The 20,797-nt window shown below is 36.0% G+C and overlaps 1 protein-coding gene across 1 annotated transcript in view; it reads right to left on the minus strand.

The window, feature by feature from the left end:
- The window catches only part of LOC124641662 (dipeptidyl aminopeptidase-like protein 6), a 131,973-nt gene that overhangs the window by 11,997 nt on the left and 99,179 nt on the right, over nucleotides 1-20,797 (minus strand). Inside the window, exons 4-6 of the mRNA XM_047179832.1 lie at nucleotides 8,835-8,929; nucleotides 580-707; nucleotides 11-174 (exon numbers count right to left, since the gene is read on the minus strand). Of these exons, the coding sequence (XP_047035788.1) occupies nucleotides 11-174; nucleotides 580-707; nucleotides 8,835-8,929 (387 nt within the window). The remainder of the gene's footprint in view (nucleotides 1-10; nucleotides 175-579; nucleotides 708-8,834; nucleotides 8,930-20,797) is intronic.

Genomic DNA, 20,797 nt, shown 5'->3' on the forward strand with positions numbered 1-20,797 from the left:
AGGTTCTTACCATTATTAGTGATCCTGCAGACAAGCGTCTTGAAGACTTTAGGCTTGAAGTAAATATCGTTGTCGTGCACGAAGACCAGCGTGGCCCCGACTGGGGACCACTCCGCGTACTGCAGCAGAGGAGCCGAGCGGTCGTCCTCGATTGGGGACACTGGGATCTTATTCCTAGTGAAAGGATTTTAAATAAGTTAAATCTCGCCCAAGAAATCTTACCATCAAAAACGTGGACAAGGAAATTTCTAGAGTAGAGCGACGGTTTCCTAAAAGCATACTAACATGGTAACTTTTTACCAAGTTTTATAGACCCTCCCTTTAAGACCATTATAATTAGGTACATCTTATTTTTCTCAAGTCAGTTACAGGTTTAATTACCTCTAATTTTCTAGAGACTGTGATAGCATCTAACATGGAATTGTAACAGCGACTGCTACTGAGTAGTATTTTCAGACGCTGGCTTCAGTCAGGCACGGGAACGTAATACTACCGATATCAAGACTGTGCGTGGTTTTGTGAAAGTTACCATTTTAACTAAGATCTTTGCATAGTACAGGAGCTAGTGTAGTTACAGACCTGTTAATGACGTCATAGACGTGATACCGTGCGAGGCGCGCGTGCCTCCACCCGGGTCTCACGTCGGAGATCAGGAGCACGAACTTCAGGTCCGCTGACACTTTGAAGTCCACGGCGTTTAGTTCTCTCTGGAGAAGAAGAAAATGACAAATCAGAAGCTTTACTAAATACTTATTAAGTTAAAGAAGATAAAAATGCCTTAATTCAAAGTAGACTAAAAAGTTTGTTTTAAAAAAGGCCGCGCCTCATCACTTTTTACGTGTTTTTGCTTGGAATAATAAGGGTATAATGTAAATTGCCTGTTCTTATTTTCTATCTATGTATCTACATATACATATTCAGTTATTCCCTAGGTACTTTATCCTCATGATAAGTGCTTTCCCTCACAATAAAAAATAAACGATTGTAGGTACCAAAAATCAGCACAAAAAAGATACAAAAACTCGATGTTGTGAAATCACCTGAAACACTCATTGGTAACACTCGAAATAATTCACCCAACCCTCCACAGCTTAAAAAAGTAACAATTTAAATAAAATACGCGCGTCACGAACCATTAAGTTCACATTGTTTCGCGCGCAAAATTAATGGCCGCTTGACGCGTTGCCTTTTTGACACCCACGTAGTGACGCTGTCAAACGATTTATCTTTTAAATGTTTGCCTTTGAGTGCCTGAGGGGCTCTTTTGTTTATTAATTAATTATCTTCCAGGAATAATATTGTGTATGAAAAGCGAATATGGAATGAAAAAATGAGGTTAAGTGGATAATTGGTTCAACCTTAATTTTCTTCATATTTTCCGTTTGAAAGGAGTGAATTTATTAAGGTCAGTACTTATTCGAATGATAATAATTTATTAATATTGCTGTTATTCCAGATTATGGTTTCAGATAAAGTCGGTCTCCCTATTACAATAAATAACTACTAGTTGACTGGATTGACTATGCTGTAAGTATAATAACGAAATTCCTTTGGTAGATTAAAAACTCCGTTCTTCTTTGGTTTGGCGGTGTCTGATTTTAACAGTCATCGCTTTTTTTGGGAGCAAATATTTATTTTTAAATCCCACAAAATACTCAAAACCATATTTCAAAATTGCGACGCACAGCAACAAAGAATTTGTACACACCCATACATTACAAATTTCTCCAGCTCCCCGACTACAAGTAACTACTATTCAATAACAGTCGAGGTAACAAATCAACCAGTGTGGACTATACCTGCATCCTGCATACAGCTCGCTATATTTCAGCATAAATGTCTATTCGTGATAAATGTGTTGCACACGCTTCTCACTCCCGGACTATATACTAGGGATGGTGCACTATATGAGTCAAAAGTGACATGTGAAGTCAATTTTATGTGTAAAATGTAATTCTACTTAAGGGATGTTTTTGTCTGTGTTTTGGAAGGTAGATTAAATTGATGGGTCTTGGCTCTTCTTTGAACTACTTTGAGAGTCGCTATGGGTAGTCCGAAAGTCAGACAATCAGTCTTATCAAGGTAACTGGGATGAGGAGATCAGATAAGCAGTTGCTCAATGTAAAACACTGGTACTCAGCTGCATCCAGTTAGACTTGAAGCCAACGCCAACAGAGTTGGGAAAAGGCTAGGCAGATGATATACTTTTTACAGTTAAATAGTAAGCATAAATTCTACAATGACACACGCCACAACTTGCAATGCAACAAAAAGTAAAAATGCATTTACAATTCAATGCGCGCCGTATTTCCATCGCGTATTTATTAAAAAGCGCCCACAAAGAGACCGCCTACGTTTAAACTCTTCATTTTAACCGTTACAATTTAACTGGAGTTCTCATTAACAGTGACGTTAATGCTGAGGTGAATTTCATGAATTTCGTGCTCATCAATAATTGTGTACCGATTCATAAGAGGATGTAAAGAATTCATTTTAATTTGGATTTATCAGAAATACGTCAAGTTATCAGTTTTCAGACTTAGGTATTATTTAACGAATAGACTTAACAACATATATGTATTTTTTCATTGAATTTCGTTTTATCGATATGCGAGAATACTAATTCTTACTATGACCAGTTCTCCAAAGAGGCGATACGACTGCAGGCCTAACTCAAAATAGTTGGGAAAAGGTTTGATGATGACGTAGTAGTTGATAAATCAATCAGGCTACATATAAATGACACTGGCTAAAGATAGCCATAAACTATCATAAAACCTTCTTCACCAAAAACAAAACACGTACTTCAATAGCGGCCATATTTAATAAACCCAGCGTTTTGGCGCCAAATATCGGCGAAGCAAGATGGCGCCGACACGTGAGGACCGCACACGGAATACATAATGAAATGAACGGATATTAAAACGGAACGAAAAACTGTTGCTGAAACTAAACTGATTTTCACTTATATGGGGGATGTCAGTTGTTTTTCGGTAAGTTTATTACCAGCTGTCCCACGCGGTTTCATCCGCGATTCGAGGGATCTACTTCCACATGCAGGATAAAATCTATGAAACGCTATTACTAATATTCCTATGCTAAGGTTAAGTTAAAGTCTCTTCATCTCTTCATCTCTTCATTATGTCAAATATCTCTTGCTATTAAATACCTTTTTATCGAGTAAGCCGCAGGCTTAATCACTTAACAGAGTTTTCTCTGACGTGGAATTTTGACGTTCTTTGACAGGCGACCTTCAACACTCATGAAGAAAATAGAAATTCGGATTCAAATTCAAATTCAAAATTTCAAAATCAGATTCCCGCTACCGCAGGCGTGCGGATATAAATAGGGCGCTGGTCTAAATAAAGTTAGTCGACTGAAATATCTGGTCATTCAATATCTCCTAAAACGTATACAGATCACCAACTTCCAGACTCTGAAAGTCTTTGAAAAATTCTAAAAGCGTTTTCTGCTTGACGCAAAAACAGTACCAATGTATGAGCGGCAACATCCGTGGGCTGAAGCTAGTACAAAATAAACTGAACATATTTGAATATTCCATGTCAATAACCGGTTTGCACTAAAGCGCCATTTCATTTGGTAAAAGCTTGGAATATATTCCAGACTTAACAAATTGAAATGGCTGTAGCTGACTGATTCAGTTATACATAAATATGAATGTCTACATATCTTCTTGCGTTTAAGTAAATAAAACAATATATACTAGCGCACGGCTTTGTCTTACGTTCCGTTTTGGCTTAGACTAAACGAACAGAGGGCTAAAGCATTCTTTATATAATTTTCCTTTCCTATCAAATTCCTTTGCTGCAAACTAAGCATTGGTTGATCTCTTCAAAAAAGTTATTAGGTAGTAGAATGAGTATGCGCTCGTTTGGCCTATTTCAAAGTTCGACTTTTGAGTTTAGACTATTATCACACCCTTAAGAGGGCTCTAAGATATAGCAGCCCAGCCAGAATCTCAGCTCGGCAGAAGGTACGCACACCTTCCCTAAGGATACGCACAAACATTTACCTGTAACGGTACTCCTAATATCTTTCAACTTAATGGAATTCGGTGAAAAGCACCACGATTTCTAAGCCTTACAATAAAAACCAGCCGTTCAGCAAATCTCCAGAGTATCCATTCAACAGAAAGTACATAAGCCAAGAATACGAGGAAGCAAGACAAACAAGACAAGACTTGCAAGAATTGTTACGATTGTTATCCGTTCGCGGGAATGCCGATACATTTGTATTGAGTGTTTTATGTGGGCGTGTGTATTATCTGGAGTGGATGCCTGTTACACCGAACAGAACTTTGGAGGAATAATTCTTGATAAGTGATATATGTAGATGGTTCTTGATAGTGATCTTTAAAGCATCGCCAAGCTAACCTACTGGAAAGAGGTACTATCCCAAGAAATGCAAAGAGACTAAGGGACGGATGGCACGACTAGTTACTGAATGGGTTTAATAGGTAAAACGTCAGATTGCCGCGACAAAAAGCTGACTAACTGTTGATTCGATATTTGCGATTAATCGCGAATAGAAATGGATAGACATGTTATAGAAATCTAACGTAACTCAATTTAGGCCGGCGTTACAACAGGACGCTAAGCTAAATACTAAGAAAAGTGATATTACAGACAATAATAATGTAATTTATAGACACTTAAAAAGTAATCTTAATTTATTCTGCTACGACATACGTTATGAAAGACGATGCATTAATTAAGATAATCTGGAATATGCTATAAAACGCTATTAATCATTCTGTCACATTGTTAGCATATTTTAAGATACAATCTATTTATTTTCTCGAGAAAATAATTCTAACTTCATATAACGTTATGCTGATATAATCTACATATTGCTGACAGGAGTAAAATGTAAAATATATTCTTTTAATTGAAGGAGAAATGTTAATTTTCATATCTCTCGAAGTGTTTTTGTATTTTCATCAATCATTCTAGTATCTGATTTTACGTCTAAAGTCGTTTATATTTTTTGCAATTAAAATATGGAAAAATTAACAGGCACTCATTCAAAAATCTTGATTATACTTGTAGTAGGGACAGATACCTAATAGATATATGTATTTATAGTAGGACGTGCTCTCGCATATTGGGCTGACAAAGTGCAGTCACACTACATGTCATCGACACGAAAGAAGAAGAATAATTTTTTCAAATGATTGGTCAACAGGTTGTGTTCAGAAGTCATCACAGATATGGGGGAGATTGTATGTTACGTAAATGTCTAAAGTGATGCTTCGGTGTAAATGCAGTTTATGCTGTGTAAAGTACGTCGTACAGATGATCGGATATACAAAATTTATCGCATTCCTAAGAACAGGATAGCAGATTACATTCGCTTTGACAAATAATATAAAATATAGCATTGGAGCATTAAGTTTATCCGATGCCTTTGTAAAATAAATGCCTGTTTATACGAAGATAAAAGAAAAAGTCGTTTTTCAGCGGCTTTCGGTGAAGCATAAAAATAGGAGAACTTTTAGCGTAGGAGAATATTTATGAAAATATCCAGATAAATTACACTTGTTTATCTATATTGTGACCTACTATTTATTTGGATAAGGTTGACTTATATGATTGCGGTCAACTAATATATTGGGTGACATTTTCAAGTAGGTATTTGTCCCTGATTTTTTCTCAATTTTATGAAAACAATGGACCTTATACCACTAGGGCACAATTTTATATAGGGTGACTGGTAATTAGAGTTTGATCACAATAACTTAACAGCGGTTTCAAACTTCGGACTTGCCTAAATTTCAAATAGCTGTTTTGCTATTGTGATTAACTGATTTTAATCACAATAGCAACACTAACGTCGCTTATTATAAAACAATAGAAAATCGATTGTATCTCGCGTACATCTGCGCTCCGACATACAACGGGTTAACTTAATAATGGTTAAAAAACTTTGGAATAATAGTTGTTTGTAATCACGTAATTAAGTATCGGTCACCAATCTATACTAATATTATAAAGCTGAAGAGTTTGTTGGTTTGTTTGCTTGAACGCGCTTATCTCAGGAACTACTGGTCCGTTAGATAGCCCATTTATCGAGGAAGGCTTTTTATCCGGGTTCATGCCGAGGTTCCCACGGGATGCGGGTGAAACTGCTGGCAGAAGCTTGTACTTATATACCTCTATATCCAGTCACCTTATATAATCCCACTATGGCAAAATAATACATTGACAGATCGACACCTCCTACGTATATTATCGTAACCGTATTTATATTTAATATTTAAAAATGTAAAATATATGTTTAAAAATAAATGAATGGAAATAAAATAAAAATAAGTCGTTTTATGTAAAAAAAGCAAAATCGTCATTTTGTTGGTTACGATAATATACGTACCTAGGAGGTGTCTAGATATACGGAATTAATACGGCTGTTAATAAGCCACGGAATAGTTAAAATGATAATGTCACCGTATACCCAGTGGGCTAATTACATAAATACATAATATAGTGAACATGTATGCCTACTGTGGTTGGGAAATGCATTTAAGATGCGTTGCCATAATTGCATTTGGAGTTACGCAAAGCTGATTATCATTATGATAATTACAATTTGTTCATTAGGAGTAGGTAGGAATTGTGCGGGTTACGTACTTACTGAAAGGGTAAAATAAGACTCCATTGCAACAAAATCAGTATTTATTTGAGACTGAGACTGATCTGCCTGTAATATTAGGTTGTATCTCATGAAACGTGATAGCCAGACAGTTCAATATTCACAGATGATAAACTGAGAGACTGAGTTTTCTAGTTTTATTCCTACTTAGTAAGAATCTATCTTTTTCAAAATTACCAATTTACCGTGAAAGCTCGTATCAGACCGACGTTATTTCCCATACCTTACTTGCATATTTTCACTTTCCTCGCCACAGTATACAAATCGAAAGATACGTATCTTACCGCATACGACGTATCGGTGCTGGCTCATTTCCTTCAAAGTGGGCAGCAATCTGAGGCAGCATTAGATCGTTTAACCAGCAGGAACCGTCAAGAGCATAAATCTTTGGGAAAAAGTCTGCTAATTAAGGCACGGGGCTTCCAAGATCGCTGAGAAGAAGTGGCCGCTTTTCGACTCTTTTAGTCGACGCAACGCAAGAAATAGTGACAGCTCACTTATTCATTACATTGACATCTTTACGACAAAATTGACTAACACAAGTATAAACTTGATACCAGTGAGTGGGACAGAGGGGAAAACACGGCAAAGGCGTCTCCAGTAAGTAAAATGATCTAAGAACACCCACGTTCTGCTTATCGCTTAGCTATTTATATACGCGAGGTAAGCAGCTACCGAGGTCGAATCATACGTACAGGGTAGAAGGTTCTAGATGTATCTTAAGTTAAGCTCCGTGTATGGGAGACTATATTAACTATAAAGACGACAGTGAGGAGGTCAGATAACCAGTCACTCACAAACACTGGTAGGTTATTAACAAACACTGGTACAAACACTGGTAGGTATTCACAGCTGCCATTAAAACTGATCCCAACATAATTTTGTTAAAAAAAACTACTACTTTTAATGAGCATTACAAAGTTTCTTAGCCCCTTGTCTTTTCTTTAAACTTTGCACCGTTAAAATAACAAACTTAATTCAATTGCAATAAACTGCAGTCAATAAAAACGACAAAAACACAGTTCTCTTAAAGTGGCATTTTCCAGAAACTTATTTAACAGAAACCAATGCTACTGTAGAAAATCAACTTATGACACAAAGGCTCGTTGTCAAAGACTTTGAACTGAACCAAAGAAACCAAAGTAAGTACAAAGTAAAGTGCTTTTAATGAAAGTACTCAGTCGTTGAGCTTTGCTTTAAAAATAAATATTTTGTATTGACAGTTTGATGTTATAGATTGTGGTTTTAAAGTTCTTCGTAAGTGCAATTTGTGTTTATGTGAAGCATATAAACTAATATTATAAAGCTGAAGAGTTTATTGGTTTCTTTACAAGCGCTCAGAATTGTGTGTTTGAAATTTAAGTGATTCTAAAAGCTCATTAATTGGGCCATTTATTTATGTTTTTTTTTTATCCTAGTGCACAAAATAGTTCCCACGGCATGGGAGCCAGTTACGACATAATTCGCGTTTTTTGTTTCTTTTCACACCTCCCGATATCACTTTCTTACGAAGAACTTATACCTTATTTCCTATTTATTTATGAAAACCTATAGTTACCCACAGCCTTTTCCGGGACACTAAACAAAATCATCACGAAGACGGTCCCATTGAGGTCAACTTACTGCAACAAGGGCAACTTACAGCTCTTGTCGGTGCAGCTCCTTCCATTTACACCTATCTAGCGCCAACTCCTGAACTTCCTTATACGTCACAACCTTCACCTTTTCTTTAATTTGCTTGATGTAGCTATATCTTGGACGACCCCTTCCTCTCTTTCCTTCGACCTTCCCTTCCACGATGTTTTTGATAAAATCGTCGTGACGTATAAGGTGTCCTATCATTTTTCCTCTCCTATTCTCTATATTTTGCAATAGTTGCCTCTTAGTTCCTACTCTGTTTAGTACTTCCTCGTTAGTAACTCTTTCCGTCCAGCTAATTATCTCTATCCTCCTCCAGCACCACATCTCAAAAGCCTCCAGTCTGCTTATATCTTGCTTAGTTAGCGTCCAAGTTTCACAACCGTATAACGCAATGCTCCAGTTGTACATATGTCCTTATGAATTTTTGCGATTTTTTTGTTTATATTAGATCTAAATAAATATTCTATTACTAGTAGTAATATATAACTTTTATTACTAGTAGTAATAAATATGAGTATACTTACGAATGTAGAATTATTCATGAGAAGTCTGGTGGTGAAATTCTTGACGTTGAACAGCGTGAGTCCGCCCCACCTGTCTCTGAAGACCAGCTCCTCGTCTGAAACAATTGAATATCACATTCAATTTCATATATTATTCAGACTGATATTTGGTAAATTATATGAGATCTTAAATCGTTTGGTAAATTATATGAGATCTTAGATCTTAAACTCTCCAACTATAAGGACGTGTTTTTGTTGGAAAAAAGACAAATAAAAAACATCCAAATTGAGAGTCAACTCAAATTGAGAGTAATATCTAACCGAGAGGGGGTTGTTTAATCATTTTCACGTTCAAGTTGTTATTAAGTATAAGTTATCCTCAGACACCGTAATAAGTAGAAGCATACAATAGTGTGGCCGTTATTTATACAAGAAAAATCCTGCACTTTCAAATTCCATTTAAAACTTAATATCTTTTGAGCATCGCTGTTAAAGTCTTCTCTAACCCACATTTACCCAAACTACATCCGAGAAATTCACGTGAAAATCTCCTGAAATACCTGTAGACTTCAACAAATTGCGTGTGTAACCCGCTTTATTTCCAAACTGCCTACAAAAAGCGATTTGCAGCAGCGTGGAAACTACGGGGGTTTTATTACAACTAATATGGGAGAAAGGTACCTTACAGCCTGGAACGACCGTAGACACGGAGTAAGGAAATATGAACGGAGATACCATAATGCAGGTAGGTCAGGCGCCTTCTTCTAGGTCAAATTCGTACAGTGGGCATGACTAAAACGATCAGTTACGAGTGAACTAACGAGGCGTTCGGGTTCTTTGATACATCTGTCAATGATTTTTGATATGACAAAAGATGGTCGGGTCCAAAGAAGTTTTCCGCACATCCGGATTGAGGCGCGCTACCTTCTTAGGTAATTTTCCGTTATGGCACCTCCGCTAGTCATTTTGTTCTCCGTGACCGTAAAATATCTATGGGTCTTGTCAAACTGGTGAAAATAGCTTTAGTTGATGTGCCCAATATAGCTTGAACCCTCAAGGTTAAGAAAAGGGATCAAGGCATACGTGGGTTGGCTATAAATAAATTATACGATTTTTTTCCTTTTTGAGCAAAAAACTGATTTCGTTTTTATTTTGAAGATTTGTAAGTTATTTTATTTTAATACGTTCAAAATAAATAACAGGCCTAATTTTTAACCCATTTTAAAAAAGCCGAAGGGGTTTCAGATTAAGGAAAATCTTTGCTCTTCGGCACCTATTCTCAATGGGTATGGGCATGTGATGAGACGGTGTGAAACGCATGCTACAAAGAGTGTGCTAAGTATGAATGTGGAAGGATGGAGAGGCAGAGGTAGACCGAGGAAAAGATGGATTGATTGCCTGAAAGAGGACATGAAGCAGAAGGGAGTGGATGTAAGTATGACGTCTGACAGATAGGAATGGAAGAAAAAGACATGTTGCGCCGACCCCAAATGACTTGGGAACAGGGCAGGAAGATGATGACCTATTCTCAACAAACTAAAAAAAAAACACGGATTTTAATGTGACTTTCGGATTTTAATATGTAGAGTGATTCATGGGGAAGATTTGGTACCAGAAATCAGCACTAATTTAAGGTCAAAATGTAAACATCACACGTTTTTGCCGAAAACAGACGAAACAAACTCCCAAACAATACTTCGCGAGTAACCTTTTCAGTAAAATCATGTTCACTAAGTAGGGTGTTAATATAGTAGTGGTACAAACAATGAGCCCACTATGTATGCTAGTTGCGAGGGTCGCTCCCTCCATCAATCACTGGAGGGTACTCAGCTCTACTTGCTGTAACTACATACTGTAGTTACGTAGGGAAAGTAGAAGAGCCAGCATCGTCCTGCCTCAATTGCCAAGCTCACTTGCCCGTGGTGTACCATGCTGCAAAACGGACTGGTGACCGACTGATGTCGGTATAATCATTAATCACCATGCAGCACTAAGTGGTATATTAAATGTCTTACTCGGAGACGGACAGCACCATGTTCTTATTTATACTTAACATTGTAAAGCTAAAGAGTTTGTCTGTTTGCTCGACCGCACTAATCTCTGGAATAATGGTTCTTTCAATGTTAGATAGCCCATTTATCGAGACAGTCGAGCTTATGGACAAGTTCCCACGCGATGCGGGTAATGGCAGAAGCTAGTTAATTTTCAGATTCTCATTTCCAGATACCATAATATTTTACTTTATATGTAATGTGGAAACCTTATAGATATCAATTTCTATCTACAGCCTTACATAAATAAATCGTCAGATATATTATCAGGTACTACCATACTTACAAATTTCCACCACCATACTCATTATCGTTTGTTACCTAATTAAGGCGCCATAATTTCTCATAACGACCTTCTTACTCACCGTCGGAATTTACCTCAATCTATCACATACTGGATGTGCCTACAGCCGACTGGTGGGCGCAGTTGACCCCGGGATCTCAAGCTTTTGACCCCATTACACGGAGCTAATTAATTAACTAGGAAGCACTTCTAGTGATGTAGTGTTGGATAACTTAAGTGTCCGTGTAGCCTAAGTTGGGAAATAGGGGAGTTCTGTGATTTTAATTGAACTGTGTAATTGTAGTCTGGCTAATTGTTTTTGGAGAACACCTGGTTTTGCAAGAAAATAATGGCGTGATATAGAGGTACTAAAACACTACTACGGGTACTTTTGTCTAGGTAAGACAGGGTTGGTTACCAATTCTACCGAGATTTAGGTATATTAGTTTAAAGTGTCAATTTTAGAAGGTAGAAAAATAAATAAAAAGCCATAAAAATCTGAAATATGTAGATTAAAGTAATCACCCAAAAGCATGATCGCCATGTAATTCACTTGATTATCAAAATTACGAGTACATAACTTTGAAACCTTCATCACAATGATATGGAATTGATATAATACTTTCATAAAACGTCTGTATACCATTGCTGAGTGTCACACTGATATTATGACTCCACCATCTGCTATCTGTCAGATGACACGCCAGGGGTGTCACTTTAATATAATAATAAGCTGGGTCAGGCTTTTTGTTTTCAAATGTTATTGAAAATTCTTATATTTTCAATTTATATTATCTTATGTATGAATTCTTTAAAAAAATGTGAGTGGCATCAATATTGAAATTGGATGTTTTCTTGGATAGATTTTGTGTTGCTTTTTTGGGTACCAGAACGCAATTTGTTATTAAAATTGTTGGGGATTATGAAATGCGAATAATGTGAGGTTAACTTTTTTTATAAACTGGCCGTAAACTGACTAATTATCAGTAGTTCAAAATGGCTGCTATACTTTGTACTTCATATGTTCAATAATAATGATGATATTTAACTTAATAATTTAATAAAAAATAATTAAATACACTTATGTAAATGGCAACCCTGTCCTGACATCACGTAATACAGTTGGCAACACTTGTGACGTTTAGCGCGGCGAATCATTTTAAAAGCTTCCCGCTTTTGTCCGCGACTGTCCGCGCCCCCCTCGCTCCTCACCTCGCCCCGCACGTCGCACCGTAATGTACAAGTGTACATTTTGGTTACAGTATTTTACTTGAAACTTTGTTGTGGACAAAGAAAGAAAGACTGCTTTCTCCTATTCTGTATAGGAGTTATGACGGTGTTTTAATTAAATTGATAATATAATATAATATCAATTTGCTTGATAGCAAACGGTACAAACGGATTTTTTTTTGTTTTGCACTCACTACGTCTGTCCACTTTCATACCAAAACTATTAAGCCAATGTAATGTTCATATAGACTATAGTCTGAAAAAGACAGGCCACTTTATCCGCGTGAGGTAAGTAGTTCCGATGGAACGCAGGTGAAACTGCTGGCTGAAACCAGTTACTTATAAAAATTTATCCCAGAATCAGTCAAAACCATTATCAATTCAGAAAATTCACCTCCAATAAATATCGATTATAAGTACTATAAACTACTCTTTATACTTTCAGCCGATATAATACTTACAGTTCGCACCCACGTATTCGAGTCACATACATTTAAACCTTATCCAAACAAAATTGCATTGAAGAAAAGGGCTTTCACAAAAATCTTTTATGGTAACAAAGAGGGTTTTACTGTAAGCCCTTTGAAACCCTTACAGTACCCGCAGACTGCAAACTTTTAGTCGGCCGATAGTTTGTTTGGGCTCATAAATCAGTATGAAGGTGAATGGTAGTACGCACATTACAAAGATCAGGTATCTAGCCGGTATCAGACCGAGTGGTAACAATGATTGGAATCAAGTATTCTTTTAAAAAAAAGTGTGCCAGTCATATGGTCAACTGTCGGCCGACTATTTATTGTGCAGCGTGCGAGCACTCTTGACGAATTATATACGGCACTCACGTACTAGGTAGGTGCTAAAATATGAGGGTTTTTGAAGGGTCGTAAGAGTAATAATGTTGTAATGTTATCGTTTCTATCGATTGAGAGCCAATGCCCGAAGTCCCCCAATTTCTTAGGGGACTTTGGTTATTGGGTGCTATGGTTAATGTATGTATGAGCTCGTGGATAAGTGTAATAACAACACAGGTCGATTGATCGACGCGGTCGTTCTGTGGATGGGTGCATGACTGGTGGATTCTAGCTGTCATTTGACCCATCATTGTCAGTAGTTACGGGTAGGTAGAAGCCAGAAAGTCTACCAACTATTTCTTGGTATCGGTTTGCCCAGGTAATTAGGTTGAGGAGATCAGTGTAAAATACTGGTACTCATCCAGTTAGACTGAAAATCGATCCAAATATATTTAGGAAGATCCTAGGCAGAAATGTAAATATAACGCCTAAAAGCTATTCACATAACACTCAAATTGATTGGAACCAGCCGATGCGCCGACCAGAATGAAATAGTTCCAGCTAAAATTACTTTTAGGGAAAGCTGAAGTTTTTAGAACTATTTTCTGCCCGGTCACTGAAAATTCATCTAAAAGTTATTGAACATTTTCAAACTTATTAAATCCATTTTTTCGTTTTAAGTGCTTTTTTAGAGACGATGGTTATTAGCAAAAAGTCCCTATGTTATTGTCTTTGAATCATAATCTCATTTTAACAGTTACATAATATGTTGTGTAAATCATATCAACATATAGGTACGTTCCCTTTTATCCGGTTTCGCTTAGTAGCTCCCACGGGATATGTGCAACTGGCCAAGGTTTACGAGCTGTCCTCTATTACAATTAAATTGAATTTATAACTATTAAAATACAGAGCACCCTTTACTTAAATTTCCCCAACCCTGTCAGGGACAATTACCTCCTCAACCGAGCCCAACCCGGCAGAATTATAGTTGATATACAATTCATAACTTATCACAAACTTTCAGTAACAAACTATCTAACAAACAATTAGTAAAGCTATCTAATTTGACCCTCGGTAACTATAGTTATGTATTAACTGCAAACGCGGTATCAGAAACGGAATATTTAACAGCCGATTACACGGTTAAAACCCGGGTATAGCCGGGTGGGGTATTATGAATTGTTAGGTTAGTGTGGCATTATTTTAGGGAGATAACCTTATTTGTTGTTTCCCGTTGGTTTACTCACGACTTAAGGCATACCATTATGTATGTGTTTGAAAACTGGCTTATAACCGTGTCTCCAAAGAATCTATGATTTATTACTGTTCCATAGATTTCGTCAATGTAAATAGGTACAGCCACTAAATTCTAAAATAGTAATAAATATAGCGGTTTGACATATTTTCTATACAAAAGCTGTCAAAACGACAAACATATTATTCAAATAAAAGTTATCTGATGATTGAAAAATTGGGCCTATAGGTCTAAAAAATCTTCCAGGTTAACCAGATAGATTACGCATACAATTGTCAGAACCACCAGTCAGATTTTTTTTGACCGTCTAACTTCAAAAACCTCTTATTGAAATCGTGCCAAAATTACAATATTATCATCTTCAATCGATCGTTTTATCAGAATAGCCTCTACAAGGCACATAATTCACCGGATGGGCGTGGCATACCCGGAGTGTACCCGGTTAAGGACACTCAAGCGGCCGGGTGGGGAATTTTTAACCGTGTTCGGAAATGGGTGGTAATTACACGGTAATGGGGTTGGATTTATTGTGTAATATGGATGATTTAATGGTGATTAGACGTGCAAAAATGGGATTTCTTTTTGCGTAGTCGGACTCAGGTAAACAAGTTCTGATTTTCTGTCGTGAAAACAAAAATTTTGTTTTTTTATCAATCTGGACACGTTACATTATTGACGCGTTGACGAAAGAAAATGTTAAAGGATTTTAAGTTTAGTCAGAAATAAGCTGTACCTTTATACTTTTCTCATCATGTATTGACTGTGTACATAAATGGTCAAAATAAATAAAACTAACTTTAAATCCAAAAATAGATATAACAATAATGTAATAACAATAACTACCTAATATGCTCATTTTAATTTTAAGTCGTGGTGGCCTAGTGGGCAAAGAACCAACCTCTCGAGTATGAGGGCGCTGGTTCGATTCCAGGTCAGGCAAGTACCAATGCAACTTTTCTAAGTGTGTATGTACTTTCTAAGTATATCTTGGACACCAGTGACTGATAAAAAGGTGAAGGAAAACATCTTGAGGAAACCTGGACTATAAAGTCTGAAATCACCAACCCGCATTGAGCAAGCGTGGTGATTAATGCTCAATCCTTCTCCGTGTGAGAGGAGGCCTGTGCCCAGCAGTGGGACGATAAAAAGGCTGAAACAAATGCTCATTTTATATAGTATCATTATTATCTTTTCTTGAAGCAATTTCAATTCTTTATTCTCACACAGCCGTAGCAAACTGCTTAAAATGGCTACGTAAGTTGCTACGAAATCGTAGCAACGACTACGCTTCCGTAGCAACTGTTACCTCAATGGAGTACGTAATATTTTGGAAAGTGCTGTGCAATTTAGAACTTTAATTTGAAGGTGTTAAAGTTTATTTTTCTTAAGGTTAAGTGCTATGAGAAAACAGAATTCAGTTGGATTGTTTTGTAAGCACATTTGTTAAGACAATTTTAAATAGTTTAACATTTATTTAACTATCCACTTCAGTATTTTAAGAACTTAATGTTTATCCAAAAAAATATCAATTTTATAAGTTTATTGGTATTAAGATAAGAACTTGATCAATAGATATTTACAACACAAAAAGAAAACTATCCTAGTAGAACAATAAAAAAACTAAAATATATACACTATATCTAAAAGGCGTCAAAAAATTCATCCCCATCGCTGTCAACTGGGAGCGTACCCAAGAGGCTGGCAGCATTACCTCGTTGGATGGCCATGCTGATCCTTTGTCCGAGGTAATAGCCAGCCTTTTGGTCACGAGAAGCGTCAACCAGCCGCATTTTATAAAGACTTGAATTACCAGGATATAAGAAGTGACTAAGATATCAACATGCTAGACTAATCCACACCTCCATTTGCTAACGAGCCGCCATTTTGTTTGAAGCACAATATGGCAGTGCTTCCGGCCGCGCCGGAAGTGGCTCGCTCACACCGGAAGTCAATTTGTCCGATGCATCACGAACGGAATACTTTATGAGGCTTTACAAATGGAGATCCGTGTTTTTGAGCTTTTTGCTATTAATCTGCTTTGATATTCAAGAAAAGCTCTTTAAAATACATATTTATATCAATACGTAATATAATTAAGTATGCAAAGGAAGGGTGAAGTGCTTGTCTACTTATTGTCAATCTATTAATGCTTCGTTTTGAAAAGATACTAAAGATATACATATATATGAAACTTAGTGCCGGTTCTTTTCTCGTTTAGAACCGTGCACTTTACTTGACGTTTTTAAGGCCTAAATATTAAAGAGCTTCCTATGGCCAGCTAAATAAAGCCACTAATAAAGGGCCAAACAAAATATTTTTTTATAGAAAAAAACTTCATACATGTTACTGTAAATCAAGCTTATATAATTTTTAGGTAGGTAACTTATATAAAAACATTTCGCATTTTTTTCAGTCTCAACTTATCCAACTTCAAAAAACCTTGGCAAGCAAAAAACAAACATCCAACAAGAAACAGTAAATTCTTCAGCAACTTTGAAACCCCTTTATAAATTCCAAAGTGTCTCCCACTAATTCTTTTAATTCCAAAGTTAAAAGCCTTTTCAAAGACTTTGAAAGCTGTTTTTCCACCGGTAATCATCTTACAGGTAGCTAATTATGTACCTTTGGGAAAAAGAAAAGAAATAAAAGTACTCCGCCATTCTTACTACTCAGATTTAACTTTATCTTTTTTCTTTTTTAGCTTTGCTTCTGTGCAGAAGGGGTAATTTTCTCCCCGACTCGTTGGAGATGAAATACTTTATTTCAGTGGCTAGTTTTTACTGTATTTTTAAGCAGCATCTTGATTTAGTTGGAAAAACTGATAGAAGTACATAAGTTGAGGGGAAGATTTTTAAATTGTTCACAACTAGGCAACTCTATGCATTTTTAGATATTGTAACTTTGAGTCCCAAATATGTTTTGAGTACTTAAGCACGATTAAATTGACCTTGAAACTTAAAATATTTTTAAATATACCTGTTGTTTACTGAACCTTTATCATCTATTTAAACTATATGAGAATCGTCATCTTCAATCATTTCTATATTTTATTTCCATTCCATTACATACATAAATAGTAGTTTTAAAATGGCTTAAACAAAAAACAAACTTAGCTAACGTACAAAAGTATATAAGAAAATAACACTGACTTTCAAAAAATAATAATCACTATACCGCAGTTAAACTTATGAAACTGAAACATATTCCTACATTAGTATGCTAAATGAAGCTATTAGTCTATTATTATATTAGTATATTAGTATATTATTAGTATTAGTTTATTAGTATTAGAATAAGCTATTAGTCTGTCATAATTGATATCTCATGAATGCTGATGGCAATATGGCAAGCTCTCGATCTTCATACAAATAGATCAGATGGAGTACTTAAGTACTGGAGTTTCACTAACGCTGTGGTTATGGAAACATAAGGGATGGCGGTTTGGGTGGGACCGTTTGATGGGGTATTTTGAAGTCAGCATCATTTGCCTGATCTTTTTATTTGTGTTGGGGTTGGTTTCCAGTCTAACTGAGTACTAAAGCAGCTGAGTAGTGTTTTTTATGGCGTGACTGCTTATCTGACCTCCTCAGTACAGTAACCTGGCTAACCCCTTGGTAAGATAGGTTGACAGACTTCCTGGCTTCTGAATTAATGTACAAAGATGTAGGTAGGTAGGTACTAATGATCGAGCCGAGAGTTGTTTTTGAGATCACTTCTAAATAGTACCAAACTAAGTAACTAAAGTTCATCTGTATTTTTAAGTATAAAATACTTTTATCAAAATAAAGCTACATACTTAGCGAAACAATGTAATGTTACCGGGCCTGTCTTTGAATCAAATCCTTATATAACACTCCCTCGTCATTAAAATGATTATGCTGAGTTGGCGTTCCAAGCTATTGAACTTCATTCAATTACTGCTTAACTTGAGAGTATACCAGTTCAAAATGGTACAAAATGGGCTTAGACATAACTTAGATATTAGGCACTGTCCTTGCAAGTTACTGATGCCTTGACATATAATTATTATGCCTTGATATATTTTAGTTTTTGTAAGAGCGTATTTAAACAGCTGTTTAGTCCAACGTGGACTAATAATTTATAATTTTTATAATTTTAACGACTTTTCCTAGCTGTCTTTGAACACATGTTGTGACTCTAAAAATAGAATTAATGTAGTGATTCCAGTGTTAATGATACACTTATCAGGTATAAAAAAGAAAACTCTCGTCTTAGAACATCCAATTAAAACACCACAATCCCTTATTATCTTTCATCTAGAAATACTCCATTCCTACACTCTAAGAAATCCAATTACTACAGAAAAGTAGGTTCCACTAGTACTAGCATTAAAGTCTTTATGGCAAAGCTGCATGGTGTAGGATATAGAGTACTATTATACATATAGAAAATGTATGTATGTATGGTGTAGGATATTGCTAAGAGTACGAGGGGATTAAGCGCATGTGGACTGAACGTAATTGCGGGGCACGTTTTAGAATAGCGCCATCTAGTTGTGCGTGCGTGAACTAGGAAGAAGTTGGAATTTAGTTGCGTAATTAAAAAAATATTATATATATGGGGTCTATCTTATTGTTATTCTTTCCAACAGTATGTGCAAATGCTGAACAAATTAATGTCATACCTGGTATGTATGCGAGTCTAGTAAAACCTGATAGGTTTTTGAAGCTTTCTTGTACAGAACAAGATTTATTGCCCATTTTAACAAGTTGGCTACGACATAAATATGCTTCAGACTTTTAACAGTTCTAATTTTATATGTTTGTATCATAAAAATACTCCAAAACTACTGAACCAATTTGTTTTTTTACACTGCTGGGAAGTTATACTACCTATACCTTCGTGAAAAGCTAAATTTTGTCTAGGTACGGGTAAAGTTCCCATAGGACGCGGGAGAAATCAGAGAAAACGCCTAGCAATCACAATAAATTAGTCATCCAACGTATTCCTGTTTTCCATAATAATACACTCACTGCCTACCCTCTTAGCACGAACTAGCACAATAACTTAGTTAATTAAACTATGTTTGATCCTGCCGATGGTATGCCGATTATGTGCAGTACAAGTTACGCTGTTGAGTACCTACTCATAGTTTGGTTCCAAGTTAGTTTAGGTAGTTAGGTATATGCCCCCTTACTTATAAAATCTCTAATCACCTTCTAAGCAACATTTTAACTAATCACTACTTAAAGCCTTAAATAGTGATTAAATGTTAGTTAAGACATGCTTAAGCAACGTTTATAAGTGAGAATTTTCTTAAACAGCCCTTAAGTATTACTTATTATTACTTCACGTTTATAAGTAAGGCTGATGGTTTTTAATATTTATTGGGTGGATGTTTTAAAAACAAGTTAGGGGATGTTTTGGGAAGTTTAATTTTATGTTATTAGTTTATTTTAGAACCATCTTTTCTATGTTATGAAAAAAACATCTGTTTTAGTAGGACTTATTTAATAAAACACACACGCACGTATAAAAAGCTATATTTCTGCCTAAGAATATCAAAAAGTACATGATTTAAAAAGTTGCTTTGACTTCTTCGAAGATCTTCTTTCTACAAATATGGGCAGATAGCAGTGAAAAGCTAGTACTTTGAAAGGCACACAAACAAAACGTTAAACAGTTGGTCTGGACGAGATGACAAAAATGGCGTTTACAACCGACCATCAACATTTCACATAGGGACCAAGAGAAGTAGGTTTGCATATTTGATCAGAAACTACGGAACTGCCGAGCTATTTCTGTTACGGCAGGTCCCTTGCATTTTCCCACTTTCCAAGTACGGCGAGCTGTGTCGGTGCAGGTTAATTGTTATTTGAAGATTAATGATATGTGTTAGGGGGCAGGTTATATTCTTGTTAAAGAGGTGTTATATAGTATTTAGGAGTTGTTAGAGGTTATTTTGATGGCATGTCAGAAACTCCTGGCGAAAAAATAAAACAATATGACTCTCGCCAACTACCTACATTGATGCTTCTAAAAGAGATATCACAATAGACAAAATGTAAAAACGCCAGCAGTACTACAATATAACTAGTAGACTAGCAAAAAAAGTACATATTATACTGGTAAACAGCATTTTTGGTGCAAAGGTGAAATATATCATTTCTTATAGAATATAAGATAGGTACGTAATCGAAGTCCAGAACATAAAGTTGCACTAGCACGTCGGGATTTAGAGATATACCCCTCCTAAAATACCAAAAACGCGTTTTTTTATGAAATTTGATGTAATTTTTTTCTGCTAGTGCAACTTTATGTTCTGTACTTCGATTATGTATCAAATATTCTACAAGAAATTTTATATTTCACCTTTGCACCAAAAAAAAAAAATAATAATTTGTTGACCA

Source organism: Helicoverpa zea, chromosome 22, assembly GCF_022581195.2.
Source record: "Helicoverpa zea isolate HzStark_Cry1AcR chromosome 22, ilHelZeax1.1, whole genome shotgun sequence".
Classification (NCBI taxonomy): domain Eukaryota; kingdom Metazoa; phylum Arthropoda; class Insecta; order Lepidoptera; family Noctuidae; genus Helicoverpa; species Helicoverpa zea.